At 34.2% G+C, this 23,830-nt stretch overlaps 1 protein-coding gene across 4 annotated transcripts in view; it reads right to left on the bottom strand.

The window, feature by feature from the left end:
* Window positions 1-23,830, bottom strand: part of MIPOL1 (mirror-image polydactyly 1) — a 324,740-nt gene that overhangs the window by 191,139 nt on the left and 109,771 nt on the right. For all 4 annotated transcript variants that reach the window (XM_090270121.1, XM_090270120.1, XM_090270123.1 and 1 more), the window contains one exon: window positions 13,213-13,320. In XM_090270121.1, coding sequence (XP_090126247.1) covers window positions 13,213-13,320 — 108 coding nt within the window. The remainder of the gene's footprint in view (window positions 1-13,212; window positions 13,321-23,830) is intronic.

Genomic DNA, 23,830 nt, shown 5'->3' on the forward strand with positions numbered 1-23,830 from the left:
AGAAGTACAAAAAACAAACAAAAAGTCCTGATACAGTACAAAAAACCCTTTAGGTCAATTTCATTTATATTGAAGAATGTGACCTTTGGAGACAGACTGCCTCGGTTCAGATCTGACATCCAGCAATTATTTTTGTCCATAAGATTAGTTATGTTAGTTAACCCATGTTCCTCAGTTTCTCCACCAGTACAGTTAGGGATAGTGTGCCACCTACCAATAAGGTCACTCTGAGATTTAAATAATGTAACATATGTAAAGCATTAGAACAGCACCTGAGGCTCAGTACATGCTATCTGAAGGTAGACTGTCATAAATTCATTAAAAAATTTAGTGACAGGAAAACAGTGACAAATCAAATCCAACAGTTTAGTCAAGGAATTGTTCAACATCAGGAATTCAATAAAATTTGATATAGCCATTAATAAATACTTAAAAATAATTTTAGAAGGAAACTACTTAAATATGACAAAATATGTCCAACAGTGATGCAATGCCCACGCCTAAGAGGCAAGCAGTTGGAACAATTGTCACTGTATGTTACCAATGAGAGAAGTTAAATAAAGCACACAGTCTTAACTTTCTCAAGATCATGAGAGAGTGAAGCTCACAGGAAAACCAGTGTTCTTTTTTTTTTTTTTTAATAAAAATTTTATTTATGTATTTTTAGAGAGAGGAAAACAGAGGAAAAGAGAGGGAGAGAAACATCTGTGTGGTTGCCTCTTGTGCACTCCCAGCTAGGGACCTGGGGCATGTGCCCTGACTGGGAATTGAATTGGTGATCCCCTGCTTCACAGGCAGGTGCTTAATCCACTGAGCCACATCAGCCAGGGCTCAAACAGTCCTAATTTCAAGGATGGACAAGACTCCAAGGAGAAATAGAGATTTGCATTTTCTGGTAGGCTCTTTCCCACACAGCTGCTCTAGGTGCTCATGGGAAATATCAAGGGCAGGGTAGGAGACCAGAAAGCTTTCCTTGGTGATGTACACATGCAGGGTATATACGGGGGAAGGGACTGGCTACTGATAAGGAAGGAGTAAAATCCTCTCCCTCCCCCAAAGCAGACTCTTCTGTGAATACGGCAAAAGCCATGCATAGCCAAAAAGGGGGCAGCAAAACCCTCAGGGCACAGGGAAACCACACTGTTTGGGAACTGCAGAATAAAGAACTACCTCTTTCCCAAGGTGAGAAGCAGGACACAGACCTCAGTCCATGATCCTATGCCAATACTATTAGATAGCTTCTGTAACTGGGAGAGGGTCAGGAAACTGTCCTACACAATACCTGTCGCAGACCCAAATGACAGTTTGACAGTCATGGAAAGAACTCTGAGAAGCCCCACCCCTGAAGCCCAAGCACAAAGAGACTGTCCTAAGATTAAAGCAGAGCACTCTTAGTCCTCCAACACCAAACCATAAAACAAAATTTTCCTGCTAGAGGAGGAAAAGAGTGTAGCATGAGCATCCTCTGAAGTTCAATCACATAGAGGTAAATGAAAACCAACAGTGAAGCATAAACACTGAGAAAAATCCTACAGCACCTGGCTTCCATCCTGAGCATAAGGCAACAGCAACCTATTATTAGAACAATTGAAACCTATGATGCACAGGCAATAACCACAGCAACAAAAAGCCTTAATCCCTCTCAACTCCTGTGTGGAACTCAATGCGCACACACAACTGGTCTAAAAGAAGAGCCACTGTTTTACTCACAATGTCCAGCATTCAATAAAAAATTATGAGACACATGAAAAGCAAAAGCAAAACAAAGCTGTTAAATGACAAAGGAATCACAAAACCAGATTCAGAGATGATCCATATATTGGAACTACAATAATCCCTCTCTATATCGCGCTTCACTTATCGCGGCCTCACTGCATTTGGGATTTTTAAAAATATTATACTTAATTAGTTATCGTGGATTTTTCACTATATTGTGGGATTTTGTGGTACTGTATACATATGTTGTTAAAATTATGTAGGTTTAAGAGTGTAGAATATGTTTAAGAATATAAGTATTGTTTATAAAAGTGTAAAAAAGGTTAATAAGGGACTGGGCATTGTTTATAAGTGTGTGGGAAAGGTTTATAAAGCCTTAAAATATATATAAATACTAAAATAAATATAAGGTTCCTACTTCATGGATTTTCACCTATCACGGGGGCGGGGGGCAGTCTAGAATGTAATACGCACAATAAGTGAGGGAATACTGTATCAAACTCACACTTTAAATTATGAATAAAAATACAATAGAAAGTCTCATGGTAAATGTCAAACTAATTGGTGCAACTTAGAATCCATTCCCACTAAAATTATGTAAAAGATAAAGATATCCACAATTATAATTCCTAGTCAAGATTAATTAGGCATGTCTAGGAACTGTGGGAGGAGAAAGAGGGCTATTATTAATTTTCTTTATATATATTAGCATTATTTTCACTGGTTATGGTGAGCATGTATAATTTTTGAATAACTTCTTATTTTGAAATAATTCAAGGCCCACTAAAATTTGCCTTCATTTAGCTTCTCCCAGTGATGATGCATATATGTACCATAGTTTATTATCATAATCAGGAAACTGACATTGTTGCAATGTCAGATATAGATCTTATTTTGATTTCATCTGTTTTTACACTCTCTCTTCCTCCCTCCCTTTCTGGTATATAATTCTATGACATTTTAAAATTACAAAATCAGAATACAGAAGTATTACTACACTCTGAAGAAACCTGTTACCCTTTAATAGTTATACACTGTTCCTTACCCTAACTCCAAAAAACCAAAGATTTTTTTTTCCATCATAAGTATTTTGCTACTTTGGGACTTTTATATAAATTGAATCATACAGACAGAACCCTCTGAAACTGGCTTTTCTCATCCAGCATAGTGCGCTGGGGAGCACCCAGGCTGTTGCATGCACCAATCAATTGTTCCCTTTTTATTGCTAAATAATAATTGTTTATTGTGTGGACCTTACTCCATCAACCCACTGAATGATATCTGGCTGCTTTCTATGGGGGCTTCTACAAATAAAAGCTGCTATGAATATTTCTGTACGTTACTTCTGTGGACATACATTTTCATTTCTTTGGGATAAGACCCAGGAATGCAATAGCTGAGTTGCATCACAGTATATGTGTATAAAAAACTGGCTGTTTTTGCAGCGATTTCCACTAGCAGTGTATGAGAGATTCAGTTTCTCCACATCCCATCAACATTTGGTATTGGTATTATTTAGCCATTTCAATAGTGTGATGCTGTGGCCCACTGTTGTTTTAATGAACATGTAAATTTCAGAAAAGAAATTTAATTTTTAAAAGTTTTAAAATAATAAAATTAAAATTCCAGATTTCTGGTTTTTTTTTTTTTTTTTTTTTTTTTTTGTCAAATATTCTGCTTCAGTAATACTGAAATTGAGTCTGAATTTAAATTTTCATAGTATTTATTCAAATGCTCTGTTTCTGGAAATCTAACTTGAAAAAATACCATATAGTCTTTAAAAATTTAGCTCTCATGTATCCTTTCTCAGGAAACTATTAGAGAATATACTCTATCAAAATGAAAGAATAATCAAGTAGGAGAAACAGCAGATCCAGGAAACAGGTGACCCGACACGGGGGAAACTAAAAGAATGCACTGAATGACACTGGTATTGTCCTGTAGAGCAATCAATTCAGATCCTCAAAAAAGGTGGGGGGGACAATATTTTTAGGTCACCTGATATACTTGAATTCATTAACAGGAGATTTATATGCCTAATAGAAAGTATACAGATATACTAGTGATAGTACACAGTATATGAAATAAAAATCCAGACTAAACTCTGAGGAAGACAAAATATTGAAAAAAAAATTTTTTTTTTAAGAGCTGTGACAAGAACTGTGACAGGAGGTTTGTATGCTACTTGCAAGCTAACAATTAGCCTGCCAGTTTTATGCATGCTGGCAGAAGATACAAACATTCTGGGTCACAGACAAATAACTTTTATTTATTTAGGCACTGCACAAACAGCACAGGCTTCATGTTTGTATAGGTTGTCTTTGTCCCCCAACTCCCATGGTGGCAGCAAGGAGGAGACCAGGTGGACATCGCACACACAGTGGGACTGTGTCACAGCTGAAGAACACTAAGCTCAGGGAAGTCCAGTCTGATATAATATGCTGCAAGGTAACCTCCTGACTTTTGCTCAAGAGGGAGATAGTGTTTTTATTATATTGGACAGTAAACAATACTGTGCTTTGGAGGAAGACACTATTTCTGTCTTCCAAAGCTGTCTGCTAAACAAATATTCCTTAAAACATAGTTCAGAACAAAGAACGTTAGAAATGCTAAATACACAGTGTGGGGCACAAGTAGGTTTACAGTCTGAGTACACAAAAACACAGAGTTTACTCTTGTATTATTATTAATTATTGTAGTTTCTTTCATACGAACAACTGTAAACCTACTTTTCCTCCACCCCATAGAGTACAGGCCATATAGAAATACTAAAAACCCATGGGAGAATTGTTACCCAATATGGCTAACTTAGAGAGCCATGACCATCATTAGTTTTTAAAAAACTAAATAGAATACAATTTAAAGTGCCTGAATACAAACATGTCATTAGAGTATGCATATCCTTACATTTTGCTTTAGTTTCAATCTTCTTATTTTGAAGATATAAAATAATTTGACAAAGATGATGTAGTTTGTTAATGGCAGAGCAAGGACAAGAAAAAAGGTGTCTGACACCTACACCAATGTTCTTTCTGCCATCACAGCCACTAGAACATAGGCATAATGTGTCATACTTTGTAAACAGATTATTCACACATTTTACTGAATGTAACCATATCTCTGCCCTCATCTTACAAATATGGGAACCAATATTCAGAGAGTTAATTGACTTTCCCAGTACTCTACAACTAATAAGTAGGAAATTCAGAATTTTAAATTCAAAATCCGTTATTAGAGTTATGCACCAGAAAACAATCCAAAGCCATACCCCATAGACAGCAGAGGGTAGCTTCATATGGGCAAATCAAAGGCATTCCTTAGCATGGCTAACACAGGAAAATGACTAACAACTTCTCCCAATATATTAGTTCATCATAAGAAATTATATTATCATTTACTATCAAGTACAAAGGTGCTTGCTATTTACTCACTCTCCTGAAAGACTTTATCTTGGAGTGACCTCTCAATAGCAAAAGACAAAATAAACAAATAAAAATATATTCTATCAATATTTTTAAGCCAATAGTAAAAAGCTAGAATTCCTGATACTGTTCAATTCATGAGCCTAGAAAATTTAGCACAAAATAAAAATCCTTCCAGAGAATTGTAGTTTGGCATTTAGTGACTACAAAGACAATATTATACCAGAATAATTCCATATCCTCCATGTCTTGAACTTAGTAGATATTCAATAAATATGTGGCTTCAACTAGGAGAGTTTAAATATATTTTTGATTTTAAAAACTTACTGATCATGTCATATGAGTTAAACAGTGTGCTAACTTGCAAGAGAATAGCAACATGGAAAAGCTATTTATTCATTAAGCTCAAATTTTTGATTTAGGGAAGATGACATGTAAGCGATCAACTAATATTAGAGAAAAAAATTAAATAAAAGCCATAACAGAAGTAAGGACAAGAGAAAATTAAAGAACATGACATATTTAGTAAACTAAGTAGTGGGGGGTGGTTGGCATTTATCAATACTACAAGGAGAGAAATGTTTCCAAAAAAATTTTTTTAAAGGAAGAAAGAAAACAAAATCCAGGCTAAAACTAGTGTAGACTCCTAAATTTCATCCTTAGGAGGTTTAGATTACATTCCTTAAATGACAGAAAGCAACATAAAATTACTATTTATCCACTATACAATATTTCACTCTTGCTCTTGAGAATACTTTGTCTTTGTACATTTAAAAAATTATTCCACTTGTTGCTCTCAGTATATTTAAGATATTTATTTCCTTAATTATGTTGAGAAGTCAGTGAGTTTAACTGCCATTCCTTTGTAAATATGTCCTTTCTAATGGCTGTTTTTAAGAGTTTGACTTTAAATCCAATGTCCTGCAATTTCTTTTAAGTTTGTCATACTTAGAACTCATTTGGTACTCTTATATCTGAGGTTTTTGTCATTTGACAATTCTGGATATATCTCAGTCCTTATTCTTTGTATCATGCCTTTTCACTGCTCCCTATATTAACTGCTCTAGAACTCTGAACAGATTTATTTTAGATCTTTTCACTATCTTTTGTTTTTTATCATCTCATATTTTTTACTTCTTTGTCTCTCTGCCTTCCATTTCCATTGTTCCACTGTTCAGCTCTATCTTCTAGTTCACTAACACTTTCTTAAACTGTCAAATATGCTGTTCAACCTATTTGCTGTTTAATTTTTATAAGTTCAATCTAGTTTTTTTTCAAATTTACTTGATCATTTTTAGTCATTTTCCTTGCTTAAGAATTTATTTTTAAAGATCTTACTTAAATGCTTATGTTATCTTCTGTGACTGATAAAATATTTGAACTCGTCGTCGGCAGCCGTCCGTCTCGAGAGACGATGGTGTAGCTTCTTAAGAGTCTATCTGCACTGCCGAGAATGGCTGTGCAGTCCGACTCGGGGGTGACACGGTATCTGTCTCCTCCCGTGTTGAATCGACATCTTGCGATGACGCTGGAGTGTCCTCTCCAGTGAAGCTGAAGCTACAGAGCCTGGGCAGGGTGATATGGAGGGTCTGCTGTTGCCCATGCAGCAGACCCCCCCTCTCTTCGCAGCTGAAGGGTCCAAGGGAAAGACGGAGTCAATACAGCTTGGCTTCAGGTGCGCCGCAGGAGTTGCCGGTGTTGACTACAACGTCAAACCGCCTTAGGGACTCCGGCTCCGGATTTTCTGTCGGGGTTTACTCCCTTAGCCTTTCCCCTGAAGAGGTATGCCGCAAGGCAGCGGAGGTTTTTTGGAGTCAGAGTTTTCCTTCTCTGATGTGCCCTGACTGGAAGATCGAACCAGCAACACTTAGCTCGCAGGCCGACGCTCAATCCACTGAGCCAAACCGTGCCCACAGTAGGTGTCCAATATTTTCACAACGACCGAGTGGGTAGAAAATGCGTTATACCTGCCCAATGCTGACTTTGTTCATCAACCAGGGCGGTTTCTCCTCAGAGTTGGGAGACCCTGAAGTCTTGTTACTCCCCAAAAGACTGGAACTGTCACTCCAGCGTATCCCCTTTGCCGTCCCCTTTGAACTACTTGTTGAAATACATGATTCTGCTGCCTTATGTGTTTACTGACATACATTAGAAGTTCCTTTTTATCCTACATGGTTTTTTTTGATAGGTCAAGGTCTTTGGAACTTATAAGAAATATTAAAGGCCTAAAGTGAAAGTCAGTTGCTTTGGTCTGTTGTCTACAGGCCCTTCTGGGGTAGGACTACCTCAAATTAAATCCTCAGCTTTAGAACCACAAGACAACAAGAATTTAGGCAACCTGTGTGGTTCTAAACCTGCCTTAAAGGGAGCTGTGGATAATAAATTCTCAGTGCTAATCTCCTCCTCCACAGTCAAGAAAGTCAATTTACCTCATTGTCTTATTTTGTATAAAGGACTGGACTCTTGTTCATATAAACACGAATGTTGTGACCAGCTTCAGGAGAGCACATCTCATTGCTCTCTCTGGCTTCCTAAGTTATGGGCTCTATCCCTTGTCTGTATGTGTCTCTCCTTGAAGCCATTAAAATGGAAGCTCAAATTTACCCAGGTTTGACAAGAATACACTAAGGGCAAAAGACTGCTTCAGACAATCACTTATTTTCCATGTTGTTTTTTTTTTTTTTCCCATTCCCACTTTCTCTCAGGCCTTTTCGTATTTATTAATTTCCCCACCTTCTCAGTAATATTGTTCTAAAATGTTCTTAAAATGTAAATTTTAACCATCCTCATTCATTGTTTTTATCGGAAGGGTCATTCAGGGTATCTCTATTTTCTTACACTGACGAAAATACAAGACTTACTAAAGGTTTTCCAGTAGAAGTGTTGCCTGTGTTTTATAATGATAGTTAATGGAAGTGTGACAAATGATTAAAAAGGTGAGAAACTGGAGACAAAAAATTAAGTTAGGAGGGTACCATTATTATCTAGATAGTGAACTCAACATAGGGTAGAGGTAGAATAATTAAGAGAAAAAGCAGGGAAGAAATCACTGTTGCAGAATTGACAAAACTGGATATTAAATTGCTTTGGGATGGGTGAGAGCTTGAAAAGATATGAAGATTATGTTAACTGTATTAGCTTATGTCTAGAAGTATGGGTACCATTAATTAATAGCTGTTAATTGATCAGTCTGAAAGTACATAATAAAAAACTATTATGAGTGATTTAAAATATAGGGTCCTACCTCTGTCACTGGAAAAAGAAATCAGGGTAGAGATGCTTAATGTTCTCAAAGTGGCTCACTGGCTAAGGGGCTCAGAAATGTCAAAGGCCAGCTCTCGTCGCCGCTATAAACCAACTGCTGCAGTTCTGGGCAGCCAGCTGTGTTCCAGGTAAAAAGAAGGACATTACGATGTCCAAGTGGAAAGCATTAAAGGCACTCATTAGGACATAAATGAGAGGTGACACAGTAATGAAGGAAATCAGAAGAGACAAGCCTACAATTAAAAACAAAACAAAACACCAAATGCTGGTAAGAATTGGAGCAAGGGAAATGCATTCATTACTGGTGGGAGTCAGAGGCAGATTTAATGGCAGGGGCCTCAGGCGTGCACCCTGGGCCCTGACTTCTGAAGGGCCCCACAAAACCCCAACTTTACACTTTTTTCTAATGACACCAAGTTTGGTGTCAGATGTGCAATTTTAATTACGTACAAGTTTACAATCAGCGGTAAAACCTGATATTATGTTTATATTCGCTTATTTTCATTACTTCATTACTACGCTGCATACTATACACATACTACACTGCATAGGCCCCACGCGGCTGCGCTACTGCTCATCAGAGCAATAGAATCGTATTTGCTACTTTGTACTTACAAAGGTTCTCTGGCCGTGCAGACTTACGATATACGGAAATACGCAGGGATGTAAATTAGTTCGTGGATATGTACTTGTTTCATTTATGGTTTTAAAAATAGTTTTCTGTGCGTATAAATAAATATTCAGGTAAGTTGAAATTATATTAAAATAAAATTAATTCCTATTGTTGAAATTATATTAAGATAAAATTAATTCCTGTTGTTATATCAGCAAGAAAAAATTTACTTAAATATTTTCACATTGTAATTTTAATTTCAAGTAAAATTTTATATTTTTGTTCAAATTTTTGATTGTTACTCCTATTATACATATACTATCATTAATTATAATTATACTTTTACATATGTTCAACTATTAGTTCAAAACTTTGTAATTATTATGCTATCATTAGTTATACATATATTCAAATTTTATTGGAAATAAAACATTAATAGTACATAATATTTTTTATTTATTTAAAAATATGGTTAACATGTATTTTTATTTTCCCTGTCTCTCTCTTTTTTTAAAGGGGCCCAATATTTTCTTCTGTGCCCAGAACCTCACCCGACCTTAATCCACCTCTGGTGGGAGTAAAACAATTGTACAGCCACTTTGGAAGACAGTTTGGCAATTTCTTACAAAACTAAATATATTACATAAATTGAGCAACTGCAGTCCTTGGCACTGATCCAAGTGAACTGAAAAACGTATGTCCACACAAAAACCTGCACAAGGGTATTTACAGCAGCTTTGTTCATAATTGTCAAAATCTGGAAACAACCAAGATGTCTTTTAGGAGGTAAGTGGATAAATAAACTGCAGTATATCCTGAAAATGGAATATTATCCAACACTAAAAGGAAATGACACATGAAGCCATCAAAAACTTTAAGTGCATATTTCTAAGTGAAAGAAGCCAATCTGAAAAGGCTACACACTGTATTAATTCCAACTTCATGATATTGTGGAAAAAGCAAAACTATGGAGATGATAAAAAGATTAATGGCTGGCAGGTCTTGGGGGTGGAAGGAATAAATAGGTAGATCAAAGAGGATTTTTGAAGTGACTCTTCTGCATGATCTTACAATGGCAGACTCATGTCATTTACATTTGTCAAAAACCACAGAATATACAATACTAAGAGTGAACTTGGGTGTACACTGATATAGGATCATGGATGGTAACAAACAGACTGTTTTCTTGCTGGATGCTGGGGGCATGTGCATGCAGGGGGCAAAGAGATATGCGGGAGCTCTGCACTTTGTGCTCAATTCTGCTGTGAACCTGTAACTCCTCTAAATAATGAACTTTTTTTTTTTTTTAATATGGAAAAATAAGAAACTAATCACATTATCCAGGGGATCATTTCTACTTTAGGAATACATAGGAAAAGAAAAACCAGCTAAAGAATAGTGATCAAAGAAAAGAAAAATAATGAGGATATAGCAACAGAGAACTATAGGAGAGTATTTCAGAGAGTGAAGTCAAAAGAGATGGAAATGTGTTCTAGTTAAATTGACTGAGATATTGAGCGGGACAAGGTATGATTAAGTTTTACAAGTTGAATCATCAGAGGTCAAAAATAATGGGTTCCAATGGAATTACAGTGGAGAAATCCAAATGTAGGAAGGCAAAGGTGTGTGATAAGAAAGGTAAATAAATGAAATAGTAAAGGAGGAAAGAATGGCATATATATAAAATTTCTCAGTGTGATGTCTGCATAGTTGTTTAATCTAAATTTATTTTAAAAACATTAAATGTCCAAAACTGTCTTCTTAAGTGGGTAAATTTTATTTTAAAGGAATAAGTAAGCTTTTTTTTCCCACATAATTCTCAACCTCTCATCTTATATGCTCTACCATGTTTTACTTGTTATTTGGGAAACAGTGTCCTGCCATCAAGTTAGCTAGTATAATAGTATCATTCCAAACTGCTTCAAAATAGTATGTGAGTGATCAATAAAAATCCAATTTCATTTTCTATCACAAAAAATTAGAAAGAATTTCTGGTTATGAGAATAAACACATCGTTATTCAAATAGCATAAGATTATTAAAGCACATCTCCTTGTATGATAATTTTGCAATTGCCATAATTATAAATTGGAAATTTCTGAGTACTGTAGTGTATGACCATTAACTTAGACTTTTCTTAAACATCTCTAGAACTGTTTCCTTTAGGAATTTCAGTATAATACAATGAAATAAAACATGAATTTTTAGCTCTTACTTCATTCAAGTTTATTTTTATTAGCGAGATTAATAATAAGACTATTTATGATAAAATACTAGAAATATTTTTGGCAGACTGAAAGCTCCTAGAGAAAGTAACTCTTCCTTAAAAAGTCTTCCTAAAGCTCATTTACTAAATATTACTAAATACTAACTAAAGAAACACTAACTAAATATTAAATCAGGTAGTAAACAAAACAAATGATACTTATAAATGGATTGTGAAAGATAACTGTTACGGCTCAGAAAGGAGATGAACAATTAATTCATCAGATAGGGTGGTAATAAACGTATTATTCCTAACTTATATGGTGACTTGAAGATACAAAATGCAATAATAAAGCTAATAAAATACTAAGGAACAAAATAAGAAAAAAATTTTAAAGCTGATTTAGGATAACCCGCTCTATTATAAATGACCTAATTTTCATAATAAATTTAAGGTTTCACATGAGGAAATATGACCTAAAAAAATGTGTTATACAAAAGAGACCCTTTTAAAAGAGTTAAAATGTGCAGAGGGGCTTTAGAGAGATTAAGTTGATGAGTTTTTTAAAATTAATTCTTCCTCCCATCTCTACAAAAAATTTAGGTTGACAGACTAAAATTTTTATTTTAGTTTTTATTTTAGGATCTGTTTTAAATGGAAACAATTAATCACATAGAACTATGAAATCTGTCCTCGAAAGATGATAATAAATTAACACCCAATGGACATTGCCTTAAAACAATGTTACTTTCAATCTGCAAGCATACGTTTAAAATTATTATACTGAATTTTACTTATACAAGAATAAATTACTTGGGGTAATTAATTAATAGTCAAAGCAACCTACAAGTCTCTTCTTTTCCATTTATTGTTCTGCTCTATCTATAAATTCAAGAGAAAGTGTGTTAAACAGTTATAACAAAGCCCGTAACGGCTAACTGTGAATTTCAAAATGAAGCAAATGCATTTGGTAGAAAAATCTGATTTCACCAAATCTCATACTTTTTGGACAGACTGAAAATATTTCCCACATCCAAATGCCAACATTTTCTCAACTTTGGTAGATGATTCAGGCTTAATGAGTTATACACTGCTAAAGCCATAATATTCTTCTGTAATCTGCAGCAAAAAGCAAATTCAAGACATTAAAGCACTATACATACAATCCTCCAGACAGCATACTTTTTTTTTTTAACTGCACAATATCAGTAATAATGGATTTCTTTATGTTTCCCATGAATATGTTTTTGTTTTTATTTTTAACCCATTCATGAGAATGTTAGCATCTTGAAGGCAGGGACCACTACTATATCACAGGCACTCTGGTAGGTCTGGAGCAGAGATAAAAAAGGAGAGAAGAAAGGCATAAGCATCTTAGGAAGAAAATATAATATGTAGAATCAAAATAATGGCCTTTTTCATCATTATTGAATCTATATTACAATGAAACAGAATTTCTTGTCATGAAATGTACACTTCACCTGTTTCAAATTCTAGTAGAATATATTCTTTCGTTTTTTTCTCTTTTTTGGTAGTAAGTAACATTTTAAGTACTATTTCAGTTCCCAAATATATTCACATACCCTTTAAGGAGTGTCGGTTCTGTAGGTTACTAATATTAAAAGTCACTAAAAAAATAGTGTAATAAATATTGATGGGAAGATTCATGATTTAATTTTTTCTTTTAGGCGGCCATTTTTAATTAACTGCAAAAGGTAAAAATATATTATAAAAATCAGAATAAATATGTACCAAAAGTTAGTAATAGACCACCACTCAAAATTCAGAAAATTTGTTGTTTTCATGTACACATACATGAGATAAAATAATACCATAGCAGAAGGGTGCTGTATCTGTGTTTAAAGAAGGGGTTGTTGGCAAACACCACAGCTCACTTCTGCTGAAATGTACACAACTGATATATGCAGCACAGAAAGCTGGCACCAAGGGCTTACAACCTTAATTTGCCTGCAAGGAGGAACAGAGATTTACCTTCAGAGCACGTTCTTGATTGTTTTCAGCAGTCAGATGTCTCATGTTGTTTGCTGAAGTCTGGTTCTGCTCTTTCAAATGATGAAGCTCCTGCTCCAGCCGTTTGCACTGCCACAGGGGAAGAATCCCATTAACTAAAGGAGTTGTAGCATTTTTTTCACCAGGCCACAAGAATGAATGTAAATAGTACCATTGTATTCTCTAAAAGACAAGGTATCTTAAAAGTAATGTTGAATATGAATAAAATAATGTTTATAGTACTCTGGTTATTCAATTGCAATTTTCAGTTTGTTTTTTACTAATCTAAATATTACCATATCAATGAGAAAATACTAATTATTTTTATAAAATTAAGATCAAACTACATTTAAATTATTTTTCACTAACCAAATGGTTTTCATTATATATCTGTTGGCTGAATATAAGGATGCTTCTAAAACTCATATTGGATTCTAAATAAACTATATTATGACATTCTGTTCTGAATGTTTATTAACTTCTAAAGATTAAAATATCATAAAATATTTATTAAGAGATTTTTCAGAGTTTTTAGAAATATCTGGAGAAACAATTGTGCAGGGTGAAAAATGACAACCACAGAGTGTTTTAAGACTTGGAAATTACTAAGCAAACAAGTGTTTTAAATTTCTATTTGACTACACCTTATTTTTAAGTAAATCAAGTGAGAACAAACATGTGAAATGACATTCTAACATACTGGGAATATATGAGAATATGAGTGAAAATAAATTATAAATAAAAGCATAAAGGCGCTAATATAAGTCTCTTCAAAAAATCATTGAAATATGCCATTTGCATACAAGATCTTAATATGATTTTATCGAACATTTTACACAATAATTGTGCAAGATATAAACTGATATACTACAAATCAGGACCATATGAACACACATGGAGAAACTGGATAAACAAGTACTGAATTCCATTTTTCAGGAAAAAGTTAAAAATCACTCTTTAATTTATCTAGTTTTAAATTAGGATATTTAATTAAAACCAATAAGTAATTACAGATATTGATTCAAGGTCTAGGCAAAGCTACTTCTAGGTTATTTTGACTAGTTGTCATAATGAATTAAAAATCATTATTATGCTATAATAAAGATACTGTCATAATCCAAACTGGCATTTCTTACCACTCTAACATTGACTCCTTCTGCCTCTGATCTCTATAATATTCTGCAGTCTGTATCATCATTTCTTAACTTTGAGTAAAATACAATCCTTTTCAAAAAGAGGATATCATAATGATGTTTATGTACAAATACAAATGGGGTATACATGCCTCAGCATATTAATACAATTAGAAACCAAAACATTTATAAATTAAATAAAATAATAATCACAAAATCAAAACATTTAAAATTAGTATTAATTAATTAGATAAGAGTTTTTGCTGACACTAAGTTCTGCAAATATAATATAAAGTGCCAGGTGCTTTCTATGGTCATGTCTATTCCACCTGTGTTGTGTGACAACTTAACTCACCTATCATATTTTTAAAATTTTGTGACTTAATATCATTTGGCTTTTATTTGGAGGGGGCACATGATTTAACAATTAAACTCTGTCCCTTTTTAGTTCATAACAAAATATTTGGCCTCAACGCAATTGAAGTACAAATATGTTTTGTGAAGACACACTTCATGAGGCATGAAAATGAATAAGACACAGCAGTAAGCATCACAATCTAATAGAAATATTCTCCACTAGAATTATCCTCTACATTTTCAATGAATTTTAGTACAAAATTATTATACACCAAATATTAAAATGAAATAACTAAATATGAACTATGAGGTTACAAAGGTGAGGTAGATAATTTTGGCTATGGGGGTAAAAGAATGTTTCACGGAACAGATTACATCCGAACAGAGCTTATTTGGGTACATGATTTTATAAGCTAGAAGAGAAAGGATAGATGAGAAAAGGAACAGAGGTAGAAACACCCGGGAAACATCTGGTAAAAGTGAGAGAGAATGGTCACAAACTGACCACCTATTGCTGTATTCCTAAGTAAATTAGAAATGACCCAAGGATAGATACACAAAAAAGAATTCACTCACCTTAGCTTGAGAAATGTTTATTTTAATTTCTTCATGAGATTTAAATTTAACATTGACCTAGGAATCAAATTGTGGTGAACCAACAACAATTTTGAACTGAATAAAAATATACATAATGCTCTTGTCAAATACACTTTTGGATTTAACTATATTTAAGAATTTTTTAGATTTATTTAACTCTATATTATTTCTTTGTTTGATGTTCCTTCATTCTTTCTGAACAGATAGGTGGAGCACTCCTAGGCCAATTTTTAAAAATACCATAAACAAAGAGATAAAGTAAAGCTTATGAAGAATAAAGCTATTTTTGCACTGTGAGCATTTATTTCCATGGTCATGCACTATAAGAGGGGTAGAAGATAAGGCCCAGGGACCAAAGTGGCAAGGGTCCCAAAAGGCTGCATTTTCAGGTGTTTAGTGATCACCCCTACTTTAATGAACGAAAAGAACAAGACAAATGTTAGAGAAGATGTATGTGTTCAAATCAAGTAATATATAATGGTTTTAGATAGTTTCTTTTCAACTGACACAATTTCTTCCCTGTTCATATGCTGCCAAATATTAATGTTCTAAAGAGTTCTAATGCATGAATTTGACCTAAGAGTTATCTTATATATTTTATATTTAAAAATAATTTATTGTTCAGATTGAACTTAAGTAAAAGCTATCTGTATATTGTCACAGTGTCCTTGAGAACTAGGATTCTCAACACAAGATGCAAAAGATACAGATGAAAGATTTAAAAGTTAAGTGAAATTCCTTTAATTCAGAATTTGAAGTGGAACTATCAGTATGAAGATACAAAGCGTTTTATCTTCTAGAAATGTGTGTGGGGTGTATGTGTGTATTTCCTAGTTTTATCCATTAAGAAAAGGTTAAGAACAATAGCAAACCCAGTGGCAATGAACACCCCTAGTACCAACTGTGGGTTCCAAGTACCATTTCTGACTAAAAAGAAAGAACTCCATGGTTATGTGGCTGACTCTAGGTCGGCGACAAGAATTGTACAATATGACCCAGGAACATTCTAAAGGGCTCAGGAGTCAACTTGAAAAGCTCCCTACTAGCTAAAGGTGAGACAATTTGAGCATCAATAAATATAGTAACTGCTATATATAATGACACAATACAAAATGTTTAAATTATTGAGTTTATAATGGCAAAAAGTTTAAAAAAAATAACTGTCATTGTTGGGTGAATTGTCAATGTGAGTGAGCTAAACATAGTGGGCCAAGAATTTATCCACCCTTTCTTTTTTTAAATTTTGTTAGTTTTAGTTATTTATTTTATTTTTTGTTAAATTTATTTTTTTATTGTTCTATTACACTGGTTCCAATTTTTCCCCCATATTCACTCTTTCTTATATAAACTTACCACTAGGTAACCAAACAACAGATAAGATGATAACTATAAAAATATTCAAGGTAATAAAGAGAAAGGGAGTGTTAGAATATCACAATTTTGAAATCAATATATTAAGAGACCTAGACAGTGAGATCTACTAATACATAGCTCTTTCACAACTTAACATGTGTTTCTAGATGGAACAACACAAAGTTACCTGTAAGGTAGTCCTGCTAATGAAAGCTACTCTAAAAACTGATCGAGCTTCTAGATTAAACTGCCACACTTACAGGAGAAGAGATAGGGACATGTTGACACTACAGAGCTGCAACAAATAAACTGGGAAACTCTGTAAGAAAACCGACTCACAGGCAACAGTGTGGTGATTGCTGGGGGTATAAGGGGACAAAATGCTAAAGTAAAAAAATACAAAAAAGGTTAAATAAAAAATAAAAATAATAACATTGACTCAGTTTGTTTAAAAAATAAAATTTAAAAGCAAAAAAGAGACCGAAGGGGAAACTATAACGTGTTAGTAGTCAGTTCAATAATTTGCAATGTATAATTCTTATTTAGATACAGATTCAAAACAAAGAGAAAGAGTTGTGACATTTAAGAGGCTGTTTCAACTTGAAAACCAATTAAATGTTTCACAATATTAAAGAATTATTATACATACTTTGGGGGATTTATGGTATTGTGGTTATGTCTTAAACAATAGTCCCTACCTTTTAAAAATACACAACAGGAGTTAGATATAAAAAGAATATTTGGTCCGGGGTTTCCTACAAAATAATATGAGGAGCAAATGAGTGGGGTAATATAGATTTTAAAAAGATGAATAGTTGTTGCAGGGTAAAAGTAACCTGGGTTTATGACTATGATCTCTAAACTCACTGATGAAAAGAAAAGAAATAAACTTGCCTCTGTAAACAAACAAAATAATTCTACAACATGACTAAATGAAACATATAAAACACAAAAATCAGTGGCAAATTTTATGAAATGCATTTGGCCCATATATACTACTAAATCTATTTTCACCAATAATTTCTTTTTACTCGTAAACTTGGAAGAATTATATCAAGCAGGCAATACACTATAATGTTTTACCTCATGCTTACTTTCTGAAAGATAATATGCTTTAAGGTTTTAATAAAAAGTTCTTTACTATTCTCTAAGTTTTTAACAGCTGCTGTTTCTCCTCCCCTACAATCTGCTTTCTGTCACAAATCATTTTGATTGTACTACAATCAAACATCTTCCCACTTGGATGTTATACAACTCTTTCCTTTGCAGACAAAAAATAATACCAGACTCTTCCAGTCAAAACAGAAACAAACTTTGGTGTCAATGTGAATTATGTACTTTGAACTGCAGATGTTTGGAAGTACTTAGGATTATATAAATAAGTTTTTATTTCTCTTCATTTAGAAAAATTTTTTAAATCGGTTCATTTTAGGTATAAAAATAATAACTAGAATGCTCTTCTCAGATTACAATAACTTAGAATAAAGAGTTTTCAAGTTCAGAAAGGTAACTTGTTTCTTCAAAGCCCTGGAAAAAATATGAACAACCTACTTTAACTGAATATTTATTCAATACTCAAAGGTTTAAAAATACCAAGGATTAAAAAAGAAAAACAATAATTACATGAATGAGTCTCTGAAACCACATAGGATCATGAGTGGGAAACATAAATTATTCAGTATATATTCATTGAGCTTCCATCTACTAGGCAATACACCAGAACCCACCAGGCAACACACCAGGGAATAACATGTTTCTACATATTTATACATATATCTTAATTACATATAAAATTGCAAAAACACGAGAGTAAATAACTAGGGGTTTAATAACAAATATAGCATTTTATACTCATCTTAAATTATTCAAAAAGGTTAATTTAAAGAAACATTTTAGATCACAAAGCAAAAGGATTAGTAAACATGACAATTATTTTAAAAGGTATCAACATATCTATAAGTATTTATTTAGTATACTATGCTATTAAAGTATCATTTCTGTAATGCTGTTAAGATTATTATGTTAGCTGTATTCATGAAAAGCTATTCGTTTGAAAAATTGTGATTTGAATCTCTATTTCATAAAGGTTAACACACATATCATTAATGACAGTCAATCAACTATTAATTAGTATGTTCCAGGCCTTGCTCTAAGCACTTTACACGCATTAGGTCAGTCAATCTTCATGTGGATGCCATGAATTAGAAAGTATCCGTTTTATAGAGAAGGAAGCAGATGAACAGAGTATGACTCCTTCAAAGTCATGCAATTAATAAGAAATAGGATTCAAATTCAAGCAGTATAATTTATTTATCAACGAAATATATAGTATACACACATATGCACAATAGCAAAAGGAATGGAAACAGAACTATAGAAAAGGTTAATAATAATGAACTCTTTAAATTTGAACTTTGGGCAATTAGACATACAAATAATTTGTAAGTAGTACGTTGATCTGATATTAGGAAATAGTCAACATAGATCAAAACAAAATACTGACTAGCTAGTATATAGAATTATTACCTTTTACCTCAGTTCATTTATACCCAACGGTCTATGCTAAACTAATGAAACACACCTAGGTAATAATTTCTTTCCTTTTAATTGCACATTCTAAGGCTCACGTAGCATCTAAAATCATAATGCTCTTGCCTTGGCTGGTGTGGCTCAGTTGACTGGAGTGCTGTCCCATAAACCAAAAGGCTGCAGGTTTGGTTCCCAGGCAGTGTATGTACCTAGGTTGCGGGTTTGGTCCCCGGTCAGGGTGCGTGAGAGAGGCAAACGATTGATGTTTCTCATGTTGATGTTTTTCTCTCTCTCTCTCTCTCTCTCTTTCAAATCAATAAGGATTAAAAAATGGAAACAAGTAAAATCTTAATGCTTTTTTTAGGAATATAAAACAAAAAAGTAGCTATTCTTTTATCACACTGGAAGTGCTTTCTTTTACATGATGGTCTTACAGAAGCTACATTTGTATGTATACATATACATATACACATTTATATACTCATAATAGTATATTAACATAAATCACATACAAAAAAGACACTCTTTGTATAAAATTTAAATCATCAGGTCTTCACATAAACACCTAAAGCTTGGGAAACAGCTGCAATGAGGTAATACAAGTGGGACCATAACAAGGAAAGTAGCAAGACTCCAAGATTCCAGAGGAAAAACAGGGCCCAAACCATAGGAAAGATTTGGAAGTAGAGAAAAAAATTTATCATAATAAATGGGAAACTTACTTATAAAACATACCTCATAAGCCTAACCATTTTTTTGTAGGGGTTTTATTTTAGGTGAAATTTATATAGAGTGAAATGCAGATTCTGGTTATACAACTGATTGATTTTTGACAAATTTATCTATTTGGGTGATCACCCTGATCATGATATAGAATATTTCTATGACATCAGGAAGGTCTTGATGCTCCCTCCTCCAGCTTATCTACACCTATATCATCAGCTACCAATGTTCTGCTTTGTAATACTACAAATTATTTAGTCTATTCCTTGACTTTGTATAAAGCCTTTAAGTCTGTAATCTTTTGTCTGACTTTTCTTAATCACTATATCTATTAAAGATCCATCTATGCGTCTGTGTGCATCAGTTTGTTCTTTTCATGAAAAACATTACATTGTATGAATATAACATAATGTTTGTTTTGATTTTCTTTTTGTTAAATAAGTTCCTTTAATATTTCCTGTAATGATGGCTTGGTGGTGACAAACTCCTTTAGCTTTACCTTGTCTGGGAAGCACTTTATCTGCCCTTCCATTCTAAATGATAGCTTTGCTGGATATGGTAATCTAGGTTGTAGGTCCTTGCTTTTCATCACTCTGAATACTTCTTGCCAGTTCCTTCTTGCTTGCAAAGTTTCTTTTGAGAAATCAGCTGATACTCTTATGGGAACCCCTTATAGGTAACTCTCTATTTTCTCTTGCTGCTTTTAAGATCCTCTCTTATCTTTAATGTTTGGCATTTTAATTATGTGTCTTGCTGTGGTACTTTTTTTTCTAACTTATTTGGTACTCTCTGTGCTTCCTGGATTTGTAAGTCTATTTTCTTCACCAAATCAGGGAACTTTTATTTCATTACTTTTTCAAGTAAGTCTTCCCTTTCTTGTTCTTCCTCTTCCCCTTCTGGCATCCCTATGATTTGGATGTTTGGAGATGTAGCAGAGATCCCTAAGCCTCTCCTTGTTTTTTGTTTTTTTGTTGTTGTTGTTTGTTTTTAATTCTTGCTTCTTCTTTTTGTTCTGGTTGAATGTTTATTTCTTCCTCATGCTCCAAATTGTTGGTTTGAATCCCAGCTTTCTTCTCTTTGTTGGTTTCCTGTGGATTTTTCTTTATTTCACTTAGTGTAACCTTCATTTCTTCCTTTATATTTTTTGCTATACTCAAGGAGTTCTTTGAGCATCTTGACAACCAGTGATTTGAACCCTGCACCTGAAAGTTTGACTATCTGAATTTTGCTTAGTTCTTTTTCTGGGGTTTCATTCTGTTCTTTCATTTGGGCCATATTCCTTGTTCTCAATTTAGCAGCCTCTCTGTGTTTGTTTCTGTGTATTATGTAAAGAGTGGCCTATGTAGAAAAGAAACCTGTAAATTGCGTGGAGCAGAGCCATAGGTAATAGCCAGGTGGGCCATCCCACTTCACCACTTTTGGCGAGGGCTCAGAGAGGGAACCATGCCACTGCCTGGCTTCTGGCGGTTCACCAGGCACTTGCCCCATTTCCAGTCACTTCGCCCCCTTCCTGTGTGTGACTGGCACCCCTTCAGCTGCTGACCTGCTGTGAATCCCAGTGTTGGTGGGTTTGTGTACCTTCTAAGACTGTGCTGGCCTGTTAAGCGATGAAAATCCAGCAGTTTCTTCCACCACCCCAATCCCCACTGATTTTTACAGCCAGAGGTAATAGGGGTTTATCTTCCTGGTGCTGGAAGTCTGGGCTCTGCAATCTGGCCTGGCGCTGGGATTGCTTGATCCCAAGGTATCCTTTCCCTCCGTTCTACTGCTGCCGCCACAGCCACCACCTTGCTGCCCACGCCTCCCTGCCCAGCTCCACAACTCTGCCCCCTCCTACCTGTCTGCATGAACGTGTCTTCTTTTAACCCTTATTTGTCAATTTTCTGAAGATACTGGGTGTTATTAGTTTTGAGATCTGGTTGTAATTCTTTCTATGGTTGTGTGAGGAGGTGAAGCATGTCTACCTACGCCTCCATCTTGACTTGAAGTTCTGTTTTCCTGTTAATGTAGTGACACTTGAGTTGTTTTCAGCACTTGATATTATAAGTAGTTTCCTATAAACATTTCTCTAAAAGTCTTACAGCATACATGTTTTGGTTTTCCTTGGATAAATACCTATAAATGGAATTGTTAGGTCAGGGCAGAAATTCTTCCACTGTGTAAGAAACTGTCAAGCAGTTTTACACATCCATTAGCAACAGATTATTGTTTTGAGTGGTGCACATCCCCATCAATATTTATTGTTGACAGTTGTTTTAATTTCAGATGCCACAGTGTATGGATACTAAACTGAACAACACTGAAAAAAACCCATTATTGCAGAATATTCTATTAAACAGCACTGCATCTGGGCTTAGGCCTTACCCTAAGGAAGAATCAATGAATGCCCAAGTTGCTCAGCAAGGTCTCTCCACTCTGGTGAAAGCAGAACTCCTACTTCTCATTCAACTCTTAGCCCTGTGGCAGCACTTCTCAACCACATGCATGTAAACCATTAGCATAAACAGAGTACCTCTTGGCAAGGACTGAGGGTGAGCTAGCACAGAGATAACCAGTGCTCCCCTCCAAACATATGCAAACAGTTTCCTTTCATCTAATATCATCTCCTGCAAACTCCAGCTGCTTTAAATACCTAAACTTAAACTTCTTCCTCTTTAGTGCAGCAAAACCAGTGTTGGGACTGATCTCTGCTTTCCAGAGTCAACAAGAGTGCCTCCAGGAACAATGCAAGGGGAATTAACCAGTTCACCTCTGTGCGTTCCTGTGTAGCCTGTTGTTGATGCTTTTTTTTTTTTTTTTTCATTTTTATAATTGGTTTTTGATGGGTGGAGAGATTGGTAATAATTACTCTGCCATGCCAAGAAGCCTCTATTGTTTTTCAAGAGACCAAAAGCAATTTTTCCTATCCAGGAAAAGGTTCCTGCAGTACAGAAACTGACTGAGTGATATTGTCATTTGTTTCTTACTGAACACCCAATGAAAACGTTTTCCCTTCCAATTTCCTGTAACTTTCAATATATCTTTTCCTAGTATGTGTAAAGTTGATAATTTTTGAGAACAGTTAACAGGAAATAAAATTAAGTACACAAATTTCCAAACACTTCCTTAGCATTGAAATAGCTCCCCAAGGTTTGTAATATGTAAATGATAACAATTACTAAATTATGAGTAAATCAGTAATAGTCTATTTACTAAGCATCTCATAACTAGAGATTGCTAAATTATCAAACGTGGTGACTAAATAACAAAGTGGAGAGTTATAAAACTAACTTTTCTGGATTTCAATTAGAATACTTAGAAATAATTTCTAACATTTGAGTTGGTAATAACAAGGAACTAAACGAGATTTAAAAATTCAATATATCCCAGATAACCACTCCATTTTAGCCCTTTAAAAGCAACTAACACTTGCCTGAAGTTTCAGCCAGTAAAAACTAACTTACTAGTAGTCCATTCAACCTAACCTCTCTCATATCTTCTCCCTAGCAACCTAATTCTCTGCCTATGTATTCTAATTAGTAGTGTATTATAGTACCTTGTTTGGGGGTAAAAGAAGGGAAGGATGATAAATTCAAGAAAGTAATCTAAATATATTGTCAAAAAAAAAAAAAAAATGAGGGCCGAAAGTAAAGCCATACAGTTCCTCAATTTCAGTAGCATTTGCTGTACTGAGGAGAGGTACCCACAGTTCCGCAGGCTGGGGTAGCCTTCAGGTCTAACAAGAAAAAAATGGCAAACTAAACACCAAGGCTTTATATTTCACATCTAATATATGAATTATATTAATAATTATTAACTACGTGGATTTATAATTACACTTAATACATTAAAGTTAAATTAGAAATATGTTTGTATAGAACTTAACAATACTTGGTTGGTAGTTTCCAGATGTTTAAGATGATCATCTA

Source organism: Furipterus horrens, unplaced genomic scaffold, assembly GCF_987537825.1.
Source record: "Furipterus horrens unplaced genomic scaffold, mFurHor1.1.pri manual_scaffold_3, whole genome shotgun sequence".
NCBI lineage: Eukaryota > Metazoa > Chordata > Mammalia > Chiroptera > Furipteridae > Furipterus > Furipterus horrens.